This window comes from Nannospalax galili, unplaced genomic scaffold, assembly GCF_000622305.1.
Source record: "Nannospalax galili isolate Female #2095 unplaced genomic scaffold, S.galili_v1.0 scaffold709, whole genome shotgun sequence".
Taxonomy (NCBI): domain Eukaryota; kingdom Metazoa; phylum Chordata; class Mammalia; order Rodentia; family Spalacidae; genus Nannospalax; species Nannospalax galili.
Genome location: NW_008360314.1, coordinates 2,680,313 through 2,695,312, shown reverse-complemented (window position 1 = coordinate 2,695,312; position 15,000 = coordinate 2,680,313). Strand labels below are relative to the sequence as shown.

The 15,000-nt window shown below is 38.8% G+C and overlaps 1 protein-coding gene across 1 annotated transcript in view; it reads left to right on the top strand.

The window, feature by feature from the left end:
* The window catches only part of Cd226 (CD226 molecule), a 100,144-nt gene that overhangs the window by 1,120 nt on the left and 84,024 nt on the right, over window positions 1-15,000 (top strand). The window contains exons 2-3 of the mRNA XM_008824929.2: window positions 7,715-7,782; window positions 8,192-8,530. Of these exons, the coding sequence (XP_008823151.1) occupies window positions 7,737-7,782; window positions 8,192-8,530 (385 nt within the window). The 5' untranslated portion in view covers window positions 7,715-7,736. The remainder of the gene's footprint in view (window positions 1-7,714; window positions 7,783-8,191; window positions 8,531-15,000) is intronic.

The following is a 15,000-nucleotide window of genomic DNA, read 5'->3' as shown; positions in this document are numbered from 1 at the left end:
GCTGATTGCAAACTGAAAGAATTCTGGTTTGAACAGAAGTGAGATATACTGGACCCTTGGGACATTTTAATTCCTGGGGAGCAGGTCTTTGAGTTGCCGAGGTTCTAAGGGAATTGTGGCATACAGAGACTCATTTTCATCACTGGTGAAGTCTCCCTTGAGGTGATTCACTAGGACTGGATTAAGCAGGTGGTAAACTGCCCCCCCCCCCCCCCCGTAAACCCCCCCCCCCCCCCCCGCTGCCCCACAGCCTTCTAACAGCTAAGCCGGGGCTAGTCAGCAGAAGCATTCTGACATCCTCTGAGTCTAAAACCTAGAGCGGAAACAAAGGACCCCACAGCGGGGTCATGTGTTCTTAGAGCCAGCCTGACTTTCTGCCTGGCTGTGCTCTACTTTGCAGCTGTTTGAGTGAGTGAAGAAAGGTGTTCCAGAGTGAAGTTGCGGGGGGTGGGGGGTGGGTGGGGGGTGCCATTGGGGTAAATGAGAAAGACAAAAATCTGTGTTCAGAAGTTGTAGAGACATTTGGGAATGAGAACTTGTAGATAACTGAAGCAATGAACTCGAGGAGATGGAGGTGTGTCTGTCTGTCTGGGAAGAAAGCAAGATGCTCACCCGGGTCCACAGGGTCATTCAGTGGAAGCTCAGGGACAGACCCTGCTCTGTGCATTGCTGCGGCGTTTAAACAGCAGAGAGGTCCAGGAACATGTTGATTAATGGCTTCCTTGAGGACAAAGCTCTTTTCTACAGACAGCTCTATTAGAAAAAAAACCTCAAGCTAAAACCCCTTCATAAATCATGCAAAAAATGGCTGCCTGCATCACAAAAATAGCTCGACTGCAATCTCAATTTGTCTTTGCTTGGATGTTGATAAATAGGATGCGTCCCCAGCAAAGTGGTAACAGCCAAACTTTATCTTCAGTAGAAAGTTTGTTGGCACTTTCACATGTATCTGACCTCCAGGTGCCTGGAGTGGAGAGTGTGAGTGAACCTGAGTTCTCATCTCTGAGCCTGTGGGGATGCATTGGGAAAGAAAGGGTTATTATTAAGTATCTTTTCCCAAGCTCCTCCCATAAGTCTCCTCCTTTACTCCCAGGGAGAGGAAATTCCTTTAGTGTCTTGTAAGAGGCACTGCAAGTAGAGAATGCTCTATCACACCTAATTTCCTTTAGGTCTGTAGCAGTACACTGTCACATTTTATCGGATTTGTGTCCCAGCATGTCTACTACAGTGCAGAATCCTGACCCCTTTCTTTCTCTTAACACACACACACACACACACACACACACACACACACACACACACACACACACAAGTGCATTTAGTAAGCATTTAAATTGTAATGCCTTAATATTTTCCCATCTGATCTTTTGTATTATTTATTTCAACGGTTGTCATGAGAGTATGACACAGTGTGCTGCTGGGCTCTGTAGTTGTTATGTCCTAGGAGGCTTAATGTGCGCTTATTGAACAGGGTGATTGGGGATCAACTAATAATAAATACATATTAAAAATAAATATTTGCTATGGACTAACAGCAAATTGTGCTGGATTTTGCAGTTGGACACAGAGGGCTGCATTTATGGTCTTGCTACTCAGTAGCAGTATTTGTTTTGTTGTAAAGTTTGCATAACATGAAAGTAATCAATTTTAAGTGTCTACTTTAGCAGCATTTGACACATTCACAAGCTTCTGCAATAACCAACCATTTTCCAGTTCAAAATATTTTTATTGCCCTCCCCCAAATAAAAATTTATACCTTTAGCAGTGGCTTAAGTCTAACAGCTTTTGGAAATGCCAGTCTGCTCTGTATCTTTATGGATTTACCTATTCTGGAAATTTTATGGAAATGGGACATACTATAGGAAATATTTTGTGTCTACTCTGATTTACTTAGCATCTTCTGTGATCATTAATCTTGCAGCATGAATCAGTACTGAATTCCTATGATGCAGAATAATAGGAATTCTGTGGTTATAGAATTTGCTTATCCCATCCATCTGGATTATGTTTGGGTTGTTTTCACCACCTTGTTCTTGTGAATAATGCTGCTTACTCTCAGTGGTCAGTATTTGAGCATCTATTTTCAATACCTTGGGCTACAAGGCGTGGAATTGTTGGGTTCTGCAATAATCCTATCTGAAGAATTGGCAAACTACATTCCACATCAATGACAACATTGTAGTACACAAAAGTTCCAGTTTAATCACATGATTACTTTCCTTTTTAAATTAAATGCATTTTACTGGCTATGAAGTAATTTCTCATTGTGATTTTTATCTGCATTTTTCCAGTGATGTTGAATATATTCTTTTTTTTTTTTTTTTTTTGACAAAAGATTTCCCTGTAGCTGCAGCTGGCCTGGATTCACTAATGGAGACCAGGTTGGCCTCAAACTCACAGAGATCCTCCTGCCTCTGCTTCCTGAGTGCTGGGACTAAAGGCATGCACCACCACGCCCAGATTTGAATATCTTTTAATGTGATTCTTGACTATTTTTCTGTCTTTTAATGTGCTTCTTGATTATTTTTCTGTCTTCTTTGGAGAAATGTCTGTTAAAGTACTTTGATCATTTTTAAACTGGTTTGTTGTTTTTTTTTGTTCTTCAGTTGTAAGAGTTCTTATATATTTTATATATTGGTAGTCAGCTATTTGATTCACAAGTGTTTTTTTTTTCATTATACTGACTGTGTTTTCATCTTCTTGAAAGTATCTTTTGATACTCAGAAATTTTTAATTTTGATTAATTCCAATTTATTTTTTCTTTTGTTGCTCATACTTTTGGTGTCATATCTAATAATCTGTAGTTAAATCCAAAAACATGAAAATTTAACCCTAGTTTCCTTTTCATAATCTTATGATTCTAGGTTTTACATTAAGGTCAACTCTTGACATAATTCTTACATGTGGTGCAATGTAGGCATTACTTTCAGGTGGTCATCCATCCCATCGTCTCAGTAGCGTTCTTTGAAGGTTATATTTTCCCACACTGAATTGTCTTGAAACCTTGTTGAAAATCAATTGACCATGAATGTGTTGCTTTACTTTATTTTTTTTTATGTGTCTGAGTGTCTTGCCTGCATATATGTAAATGTACTATATGCATACATAGGTCAGGAGAGGGCATCAGATCTCCTGGAACTGGGGTTACAGAACATGGTTAGCCACCACTGGGTGCTGGGAACCAAACCCAGGCCCTCTGCAAGAATATCCAGTGGTCTTAAGTGCTGAGATAGCTCTCCAAACCCTTGCTTTACTTTTTGATTCTCACTTTTATTCCATTAGTTGTTATGTCTGTCCTTATGTCAACATCAAACTTTTGATTACTTGATCTGTACTAAGTTTTGAAACTGGGAAATATGAGTTTTCTAGCTTTTTCTTTCCATGCAAGTGTTGGCTGTTCAGGGCCCCTCAAAATGCTTTACGAATTTGAGGAATAGTTTTTCCATGTCCCAAAATGGGCCATTTAAATTTTATTAAGGACTGCTTAACCTACAGATTTCTTTGAGAAATATTGTCATCTTAATTTTAAACTTTCTATTTCACGTACATGGATAACTTTTAGATAGATTTCCTAAAGTATGCCATTTTCATATTTAGGCCTCCATTTAAACATTTCATCAATATTTTGTTGTTTTCAATGTAAAGTTTTTTTTAACCTCCTTGGTTAAATTTATTAATATATGTCTTTGGATTATAAATAGAATTGTTTTCTTAACTTCCTTTCACACTATATATTGATAGAATAGAGAGACACACCAGATTTTCACGTGTTGATTTTGTATCTTGTAACTTTTGTTTATAATCTTAATAGTTTTTCATGGATGTTTTAGCATCTTAATATACAAAATTACATCATCATTTCACAGAGAGCAGGGTTCCTTCTTCCCTTGCAATGTAGGTGTCATTCTTGTATAATTTCTCTGGCTAAAAACTTCAGAACAGTCTAAGTATCAGGGTGAAAACCAGCCTCTTTGTCTTGTCTTGATTTCTCAGGGACATCCCCACTGAGTGTGACGTTAGCTGTGGGTGCTGCTTGTAATCCTTTCACTAGCAGCAGCTGAAATTCTCAGGCACCAGCTTCCTTATTGTTCTTTTGTTTCTGCTGACAGATTTGTTCCTTGACCTTTTCCAGTATCTCTGGATGAGCATCTTCTTCAGAAGCCCAGCTTTGCCCAGCAGCCTCCATAGTGGGCAGTGCATCTCTTCCTGAACCCTTTAACAGGTTCTTCCCAAGCTCCTCTCTCAGTTGTCTTCTCATCCATATCTGTTTTTATTAATTTGTCTTTCTTATAAACTTCTCTACTTTATAAAACTTTTCTTTTTACAAAAATATACTCTGTTGAGAGTTTGTTTGGAGGTTCTAGCAGGGGACTGAAGACTGGTCCTCCTCTATCGGAAGGTCATCCTCTTTGACAGAGAGTACAGCTTCGGGAGGGATGCATGTGGAGCGTTGAGGGAGGAAGGGGACACCCACCTATCCAGCCAGATCAGCCGAATCAACCCTGGCAATCAATAGGGTGACAGATGTCACAGCCAGATCGCCCTCACATCCACAAAAATATACTCTATTGAATCTAGGTTTATTTTCCTGACTGGATGCAGCCTAGATCACATGGGGTTAAGGACACCTATTATTGTATCTCTGCAATGGTAGGTTATCTGGCAGTCAGTAATTCATCCCATAGACAGAGAAATGATCCAGGTCTAGGCCACCTGTTCTGTCTTGCTTATATTATGGTAAAGGTGTCCTAGTAGTTTGATATGTGTGCTGCTCCTTTTCAATCTTCTCTTCATAGCACATCCAGATAACCTGTACCAGTTTAGATGCATGTAGACAGAGATAAGAGAGACTCATAAAATACAAACATTTACTATATCTCACAGCATGCTTTGACTCCACAGTTGATGGACCTAATAGTGTAATAATTCTATCTGGGACTTGAGTTTGTTCCCATCTTCAGACATCTGTCCTCAGATTGATATTTTTTGCAATAGCTGCCCATAGAAATGTAGTGATGGGGCAACATTCTTTCTTGCTCTGATATTTAGTGAGGAAGGGGAGAAGAGAGAGAAGTGGTTCTTCTGGTCTGAAATATAAATAATCTCTTGCACCCTGATTGGTTCAGCTCAGGCTGCAGTTGCCTTTTCCAAGCCCTCAGATCAACCAAGGTTGCCAGTAGATTAGCTTTGATTCATCACAATAGCCTGTTGTGTAGAGAAAGGAATAGATACTCAAAGTCCAATTTCTGAAGAAGTCTGGAAATGAAAATGGTGACATTTAACTACCCTTCTACTCATTTAGAGCAATCATTCTGGTGACTTCAGAGTCACATTAGGAAGTCACAGGACAAACACATCCTTAATCCACCTCTGTGAAGTCTAACCACCTGTTTTTTGTTTCCCCTCCCACTGCCTCAGCTACAGCAACTGTGAAAAGTCCCTGGCTTGGTGCACCTCCTGTGTGCCTGAGCTGCTCATCCTTCCTTGCACGTGGCCTCAGTCCTCATGTGGCTGATGCTCCTGGTTCTGCTGGTTCAGCTCACAGGCTACATCCTGGGGAAGGATTTTGCAGTCACCCTCTTTGCCACAGGCCTGCTGGGCTCCAGCCCTAGATACTCTCTCTTCTGCATACTTCGTGAACTTCTCTTTCTTTATAATAGCGAATACATTTTGTAAAATAAAAGTATTTTTTTGTATATTTGTCCAATATCTGTCTTTCTACCAAGACCAGGGATCCCTTAGAAAGTATCACATCCCCAGACTATAGTCACACACATGTCCTTGTCATACTGTGGTCCCATCTATGTACTGTAGTCATGCCAATTCCTGAACATGCCTATGTGGGCACAGCTTTAGCTCCTCCCATTTTTTTTCTAGCTAACTATTGCCACAATCTATTAGAATGAATTCTTAAACCCAAATAGAATCATTGGTATTGTTAAAAGAAAAGGTGAAAGATAATTTTGACTTCTGAGCTTAATATGTGATTCAATTTAAAAACTTAACAGTAGCTACCAACTACTCAATGTCAGCATTTATTGGAGAGGGGATATTTTCAGAGAAGATGAAGTTCAAACTAAGAATGAGATTTGGATCTTACATTATTTAAAAATTATATTTTGATTTATTTCATTTTTATTTTATGTATATGAGTTTTATGCCTGCATATATGTGAGTGCACATGTGTTATATAGTACCCACAGAGGACATAAGAGAGTGTTGGATTCCCTGGAACTGGAGTTACGGATGGTTGCTAGCTGCTATATGGGTGCTGGAATTTGAACCGGGTCCTCTGCAAGAGCAGTCAGTGTTTTTAACCACTGAGCCATCTCTCCATCCCCTGACCTTACTTATAATGTACACATTGTATCATGACCCACCTTATGGGGCCAAGTACAATACAATTCCTCTATTTACAGAGGTATGCATTTTATATTGTTATGTTAAAATATTACAAAGTTTTAGGAACTAGAATTTTATTTTAAATTTATTGATTATTCATATTATCATTATTGTCTGTGTGCATTGTGTGTGTGTGTGTGTGCGTGTGCGAACACATGTGTGTGCCACTATGCATGTGCGGAGGTTTGAGGAAAACTTTGTAGAGTTGGTGCTTTCCTTCCACCTTTATGTGGGTGCTGGGAATCTAACTAGAGTCCTCAGGCTCTCACAGCAAGCATCTTTACCTACCGAGCCATCTTGCCAGCTCTAGAATTGTTATTTTCATAAAGAAGGAAGAGAACGATGATGAATGTTAGAAACCAATCCCATTTTTATGATGTAATTACATAAGGTATAAGCTCTGAGGGGACCTGGCTGGAATGTTTATTGTCTTTATAACTTCTTAATACTCCATAATTATTTCCAAATAACAAATAATAAGGAAAAATCTCAAAATATAGTGCTCTATTTGTATGTGTCCTGAGCTACCATTTCTTTGGATCTGTTGTTTGTACATCACCAAAAAGTAAGTGTTCAGGTGTAGCCAGAAGAAGACGAAAGGAGGGCCACATCTGATTGGCTGTTTGCCCCACAGGTTCCTCCCATCAACCTCAGTCTTCCACTGCTTCAATCTCATCTTTTCAGTGTAGACTTCCTGGACCCATCTGCCTGTGTGAAAAGGAATTAGCACTTCCCTGTTTTACTTTACTTCTCTCAAGTACATACCACCTCTAACTTACTAATATATTTTACGTCCTTATTCTAGAATTTGCCTGTTCCCTCTAAAATGTAAGTTCCCCGATGGCAAGGGTTTTTATTTAAAGAAATGTTTTTTGAGGCACATTCTTCCTGTAGCCACAGCTGGGCTGGAACTCGCTATATAGACCAGACTAGACTTGATCTCATAGAGATCTGCCTGTCTCTGCCTCCCAAGTGCTGGGATTAAAGGCACGAACGACTGCACTGGGTCCTAAAAATGTGTTTTTGTATAATCTTGTTTAGAATAGAGTCTGGCACAGAGACCACACTCAGTAAACATTGTGTTAAATGAATGAATCTTTGAAGAAAATGATTTCTTGAAAATAAGCTGATTCTCCGACAGAGCAATAACTCAACTCTATCCTTGTACGAGAGCAGACCTGCCTTTGAAGCTAAAATCTTTTTCCTGTGCTCATACTTAGAAAAGAAGATGTAGCTGATAACATCTGAGCGGAAGGAAACATTGCTTCTTACTGTGCTGTGAATATAACATTATATATATTTTTTTATACAGACCAGCCTCCCAGTTTCTAGAGATGGATTATCTGACTTTCCTTTTGGCTATTCTGCATGTGCACAAAGGTAAAGATAATTCTTATGACTTCATTTAAGACTGTTGCTCTGTTTTATGTTAAGAGTATGGCTTATAGAATTTCTGGGTTTTTTTTTTTTTTCCTTTTTTTGAGACAGGGTCTCCCTGCAGTCCCACCTGGCCTGGAGCTCACTATGTAGACTAGGCTGACCTTGAACTCATGGAACTCTGCCTGCCTCTGCCTTCCGAATGCTGGGATTAAAGGCGTGTGCCACCACACCTAGTGAGAATTTCTTAGGTACTGCCTCATTTGTTAAAAAAACCTAAATGTTGCTAATGCCAGTTTTGTAGTAGAAAATGCCAGCTTTCACCACAATCTGTTCTTTTAAATCTTAGAAAATTTATCTATTTGGTTTGGCAACATTAGGGCTAACTCAATTTATGTGATGTTCATTTCAGCACTATGTGAAGAGACATTCTGGGACACAACTGTTCAGCTTTCTGAGAATATGACTCTGGAATGTATGTATCCATCAGTGGGTTTTGTAAGTCAGATGGACTGGACCAAGATCAATGGTACACAGAAAGAGAGCATAGCCGTTTACAACCCTTACTTTGGTGTGGCAGTAATGGATGCCTATAACAGTAGAGTTTACTTTCCAAACACAACAAAGAAGCCTGGCGATTTGAGTCTTTCCTTTCACAATGCCTCTGAAGTGGACGTTGGCTTCTACTCCTGCGTGTGTCACAGTTTCCCAAATGGAGTTTGGCGCAAGAATGTAAAGGTGGTTCAGTCAGGTAAGGGAAAACTTTATTTTCTGTTTGTTCTTCTACAATATTTAATTCTAAGGAACCTACTTAAACACTCAACATGCTTTATCCTTTTCTTGTGGCTTTTTCCAAGTCCATTTCTAAACTCTTTGATATTATTTTTTCCAAGGAGTAATACTATAAATCAGTTCTATTTTTCTTACTTGCTGTCATTTCTGAGTGGAAGTGTCTCACTTGTTTGAGTGATGTGCAGGTTTATGCTGCCTTCATGATGACGTGAATCTAGGTTAAACCAAGGTTAGTTACACAGATTCAGGGCCAGGCCCTTCTTGCAAAGCTGTATCCCTGCAGCATGTGGTACCATTTCCTTTTGCCGGACATTCGACACTAGCTTCAACTGTGGGGTTTCTAAGGGTCTCTTCTTTATGATTTAATCTGAATTTGTTAGTGAATCCTGGGCAGAGTTCAAATACTGAGTCCGTCTTCAACCTGTTCACTTCCTCCAGAGATTAATAGATGTAGTTTCAGAAAGAAATCAATGATTTCTTGAGGATATTTCTGCGAATGTACCAGTGACTATGATTTAGTATTTTTAGTATTAGCCACATGGAAAGGGTATGGTATATAGAAAAAGCTTGGGTTTTATGGCCATTCTTTTCTATATAACCTTGTATTTGTGGCTGACTTCCTGTCAATCTGAAGTAACTGAACAGTAAATCAAGTTAATAATAATACATTCTTGCTGAATGGCTTAGGAATAATACATTTAAAAAACTTGGTTCATTGTCAATGAAGAATAGGGAATTATTATAATACTATTACTATTATTTTCTATGATTCTGACAGAAAATAGTGATCAAATTTCCTGATAACAGGGAAAAGGAATCATTTTGGAATCATGTTTCTTGTCCCTTGATCCTCTGATCATATCCTGTAGACATATGTGGGACAACATTCTATGATTTCTGATGTAGTACCTTATTTTTAAGGATGCATATTCTGAAAAGAATAATTATTGTGTTACATGAGGAATATCACATGATCAGGAGAAAAGAGAGCTTTCCCTTTCTCTTGGGTGTACCTAAGCTTGACTAATTTTGTTCTAGAGTATTTTTAGCAAAACATCGTTACACATTTATTTATTAAACTCTTTATTTTTCACTAAGGAACCCTTTTATCATTATGCACATGAACCAGTTGGATTCTATCTGCTCCAGCAGTCCAACAGATGCTGTCTGTCTTTACAGTCCACTTTCACCAATCTGTCTAGTGAAGGAGAGAACTGATGAGGGTTGCGAAGTAGGTTGAGCAATTCCACATGTGGCCCAAGCCTTCAGAGCTGGGAGAAAGGGGGTATCCTTCCTTGCTCTGTATGGTCAGGCTTTGCAGTTTCCCTCATAAGTCAAGTATTTTGATTTGTGTCAGAGGCAATTGGTTGAAGACAGACAGCTTGGCCTTCTCTGAAAGTTTAGGATAGAGTATACAGCTAAGCTGTCAAGATGACTGCCACACCAACAATTTTCAGTGCCATGTGGGAGTGGAGTTGGGAGTATTTCCCCATTTTATCATTCAGATTTGATGCTCCATTTACTTTTCAAGGTCAACAAAGAAGAGCCTCATAGAGCTTTTCAAATGGACTGGTGATATGTTCCATTAGGTGCCAGACAAAGGGCTGCCCAACTTCTCATTTCCGCATTCCTCACTATGGAATCTTAAAGGTGTTCTGCTGATTTTTAAGGAATCATTTATATCTTTGAAGACCATATTGATGTCATGGACCAGGGCATATAGTCTACTCTATTTTTAGATTTGGAAGGCTAGATATTTTTAAAGGATTATAGTGAAATTAAACATTATGTTAGTTGATTTAAAATTTTACTTTAAAAAAATTTTTAAAATTCTTCTTGTGCTTATTCACAGCATAACAAGATCTATAAATAGTTTATTTTATATAATATGAAGGGGGGAGTTGATGTATTTACTCCTAAAACATTAACCTTAAAAATACATAAATCCTAGTATGCAGAACAGATTGTAAGGAATTCATTGAAGGAGTGGAATAATATGCTCAGAATGACTACTGACTTCTGCTCTCCATTGATAATTCTAGCCTGAGGACACTTCCTTATCAATGCCTTACACAGAGATCCTCATTTAATTCCCACTGTACATTTGGATGTGAATATTTCCCTCAGAGTATGTGCAGGTGGGGATGCTGGCCTCAAACCTCATTGTACTCCATGAGGTAATGCTGCGGCTAGATACTAAGTGACACCTGGGGGACATGAGCCCCTGGACCTTACAAGGAGGAGACAAGGCTATTGAATATCCTGTTCCTCCTCCTTCCCCTGGTTTTTAACCTAGAGATGAGCAAATTGGAACTCCTATTATGACTAAATAATATTATAAAGGGAAAATTCTTTACAATGTCTGTTAGCCCCTAAATAAAGGTTTCTTAATTAGTGACAGATTCAGACCTTTTTATAAATTTAAATTAAAAATTTAATTTTATGTGTATGAGTGTTTTGCCTGAATGTATGTAAGTATTCTACATGCATGCAGTACTCATGGAGGTCAGAAGAAGGTGTCAGATCCTGTGGACCTGGAGTTACAGACAGTTGTTAGCTGTTGTGTGGGTGCTGGAAACTGAACCTAGGTCTTCTGTAAGAGCAGCCAGTGCTGTTAATCACAGAGCCATTTCTTCAGCCCCAAGATTTAGACAATTTAATGGTGATTACCATTAAATAAAGTAAATAAAATATCCTATATTATTTTACCCAATTCATGGGAAAATATGTTGAGGTGACATTTCAAAATGGCCCTTTTATGGTTTGTGGGGAGCACACTGTTTGCTCTGTATCTATGGCCTTATAGTCAGTGAAAAGAAGTATAGTTGTAGAAATCATCCCCACTTCTAGTGGATGATCCACTCAAAATATTCTGCCCAACTTCTACTAGATGCCTACTTTGTATGAAGTAATCACATGTCTCATGTAATTTGTGTGAACACCATGGAGAGGAAACATTGTCTAGTACCAACTGAAGGCACTGACATTCAGGGCTTTGAACTAACTTGCTCAAAGTTGCTCAAGATTGTTCTGAAGGGCCAGAAATGACACACAGGACGGCCTTACTTCAGTAGAGAGAATCAGGGTGGCTCAAGGTGGGAAAAGAACATACTTGGCCTTGCAAAACTAGAGATAATTTTTTAAGCAAGGAGTTGTAAAGAGAGGAGGAGAAAAGATGGAGAGAGAAGGGTATCTTGGGGAGACTGAGGACAGAAAAAAGCACATCGTGAAAGAATAAAGTTCATGCTGCTGACAGAGAATGACCCCACCGAGCAGGACAGAGTGTAAGTACAATGTGGGTTCTTCTACCTGCCCCTGATGCAGTTCACTCTTACAAGAGTTGTCCTGAGAGGTGGTTGGTTTCAAGGGCAAGGAAGAAGCTGTGCATGGGGAGCCCTGACTGCAGCAGAGGAGTCAACATATGATATTTTAGGATCTCAGATACGGTTTTAAGAAACTGTAACCACTAGAGCATCAGAATGCTAGAGAAGTACCTAGAAGTTTAGCACAGCTCAGACCTTAATGTGTTCAGTGGAGTTTGAACTGTAACATGGAGCATCACTGAGCATTTTTCAGAGGGAGACATAAGAAAACACTCTGTGTGATACTTCTTGGAAGATTAAACTAGTTTCAGCTTTATAGGCTGAGAAGATTTTTTAAAACAGCTGAAATAAATAGGTTTCTATAAGCTGGGACACTTACACATTGCTAGAGGGAGTGTAAATTGGCGCTTTGATTGCATTAGCCTGGGTTCTTCAGAGAAATAGAATCAATAGGATAAATGTATATATACAGGAAGAGATTTATTGTAAGGAATTGGCTCATGCAGTTGTAGAGACTAGCAAGTCCAAATCTGCAGGGTGGTAAACCTGGTGAGCCAACAGTGCAGAGAAGTCCCAAGCAGCTTGCTGGGAAATCCTTTCTTGCTTGGACAGGGTGTCTTTTTGTTGTATTCATCGTTTGGCCCTTTGATTGATTGGAAGAGATCACTCCTATTATGCAGGAAAATCTTCTTTCTCAAAATCCCTAATCTTATCCAACACATACACACATACACACACACACACACACACACACACACACACACACACACACACGGAGTCACCATCACACCTGTTTTGGAAAATGATATATTTTTAAAAAATTTATTTATGATTTTTATTTTATGTATATATGTGTGTTGCCTGCATGTAGGTAAGTGCACCCATGTCATGCAATGCCCGTGGAGGACAGAAGAGGATGTTGGATACCCTGGAACTGGAGTTATGGACAGTTGTTAGCTGCCATGTGGGTGCTGGGATTTGAGCCCGGGTCTTCTGCAAGAACAGTTAGTGTTCTTAACTGCTGAAACATCTCTCCAGGCCCGGGAAAATGATATATTAAAGAATCATATATGGTACAATACACTAATTCTGCTGTGTTTGACATTTTAGGGATTGCTAATCATGTTTACAGCAACAGTATTTATAAAAGCAAAATGGGGTAAGAGCCCAGGTGCCCATCAAGAGTAGACGAGACAAATACACAGGGATACGTAGTGGACACTCTGCATCCCTGAGAAAGAATAAATTATTGCTATGCTCATCACCAGGCATGAATATCATCAAGAGCATGTTGTGGGGAAGAAATTACAGAAAATGATATAGGGTATGATTCTTGTCCTTTATTACCATGCAAAATAAACAAGACATTATTGAGATGAATAAATAAGACTGTAAGGAGCAAGGTCAGGAAGAGCATAGAATCAGGAAAGGCCACTAAGGTTTCAGTGTTCATCATGATGGTGATTTGGTGATTTTCATATACAGGAGCTTTATTTACATTTCTTTCAAATTTACCAACTGTCTAGTAAAATGGAGAAAAATATTCATTGCAAATTTTGAGCACTTCAAAGATATTTGTCAAAGATAAGCATGAAATCTTCACTCTGATTGGCCTGAAGGTCAAGAAGAGGAAACCTTTGAAAGTGAATCCAAACTTTTATGATCTAAGGATTGGAAAATGATGGCTTTATTTTTTAAAATATTTTATTTTTTAAAAGCACTTTATGTGTATGAGTGTATTGGCTGCATGTATGTGAATGCACCGCCATCAGAAGAGGGCTTTGGATTCCCGTGGAACTGGAGTTAAGGACGGCTCGTAGCCACCATGTGGGTGCAGGGAATCAAAACCGGTTCCTCTGCAAGAGCAGTCAGTGCTCTTAACCACTGAGGATGGCTTTATTTTTAAAAGACAGGAATTTGGAGACCAGCTTGGGCTTATAAGAGAGAAACTGAGTGTTTCTGGTGCTCTGAGTTGTAATATTGCCTTGAGCAGCTGTCATTCAGCATTACGAATCCACAGAGCAGAAGAACATTTGGGATTGAAAACACCAGTTGTTGAAGTCATTTCAGTACCCCTTTCCCCATAGCAGCTGGTCAGAGGCACTGAAGAGGTCCCTTTAATATTGTGGGGCCTCCAGAGTTGGTAGCAGTTCTGAGGAATCTTATGACAGAAGCTCTTCTAAAGATAATGCTGGCCTGTATATCAAGTGGAGCCAGCATAGTTACAGTTTTTTTTTTTTTTTTCCTTGTTTTGGGGCGATGTCAAGATTCTATGGTGGAAAGGGGAGATTGTCCTAGATCCAGCTTCCACAAATAGGTTTGCTGGTATGGGGAACAGTATTCATCCACTAATTCACCCATCAAATCTTAATAAGAATCTAAAATGCTCAAGGTAATGTTTGTTGATTTGGAAGAGAGAAAGACATGGATGTTGGCTCTATATACATGAATCTTTACAGACTATTAGGAGAGATGAAAAGTGTACATCACAAATTTTAATTTAAGGCAAAAAACAATGAGTGCTCTTAGTTGAGATAGTATTTGCTTTTTGCTAGAATTTAGAATAGATTCCCTGAAGACAATGAATTTTAACATAACTTTAAAAGGGGCAAGTCAGATTATTTGGACCCTAAGATGGGTGAATCAGTGTTTCAAGAGAACTGTTTTAGAAGTTATCTAGAAAATAGATAGCTTAACAGTGGAAGATAATGTATTTTTTTAGGAGTATAAAGTCTTCAGTGTATTTTAACAGAAAGGTAATCAGTGAAGTTAAAATAAAAATATTAAATTCTACATACTTTTTTTTTTTAAATTTTAAAAAGTTTTAATAGTAGTACATATGGGAAGTGGACACAGGAAGATCAAGAGTTCTTGCCCAGTCTGGGCTACAAAGAAAGTTTGAGGCCAGGCTGGGCTACAACAAAATAAAATCAAAGAAAACACCCTAAAAGGATGACCCCCCCCTCCAAAAGTAGCTTCTGTTAGATGGTGGTGTTTACTTGCCTGTTATTTTTTTTTTTTTAATTTAGATTCTTGGACTTCATTTTTTTTTTAATTTTTAAAAATGATTTATTTAATAACAACATACTTAGAAGAAGCATATCAT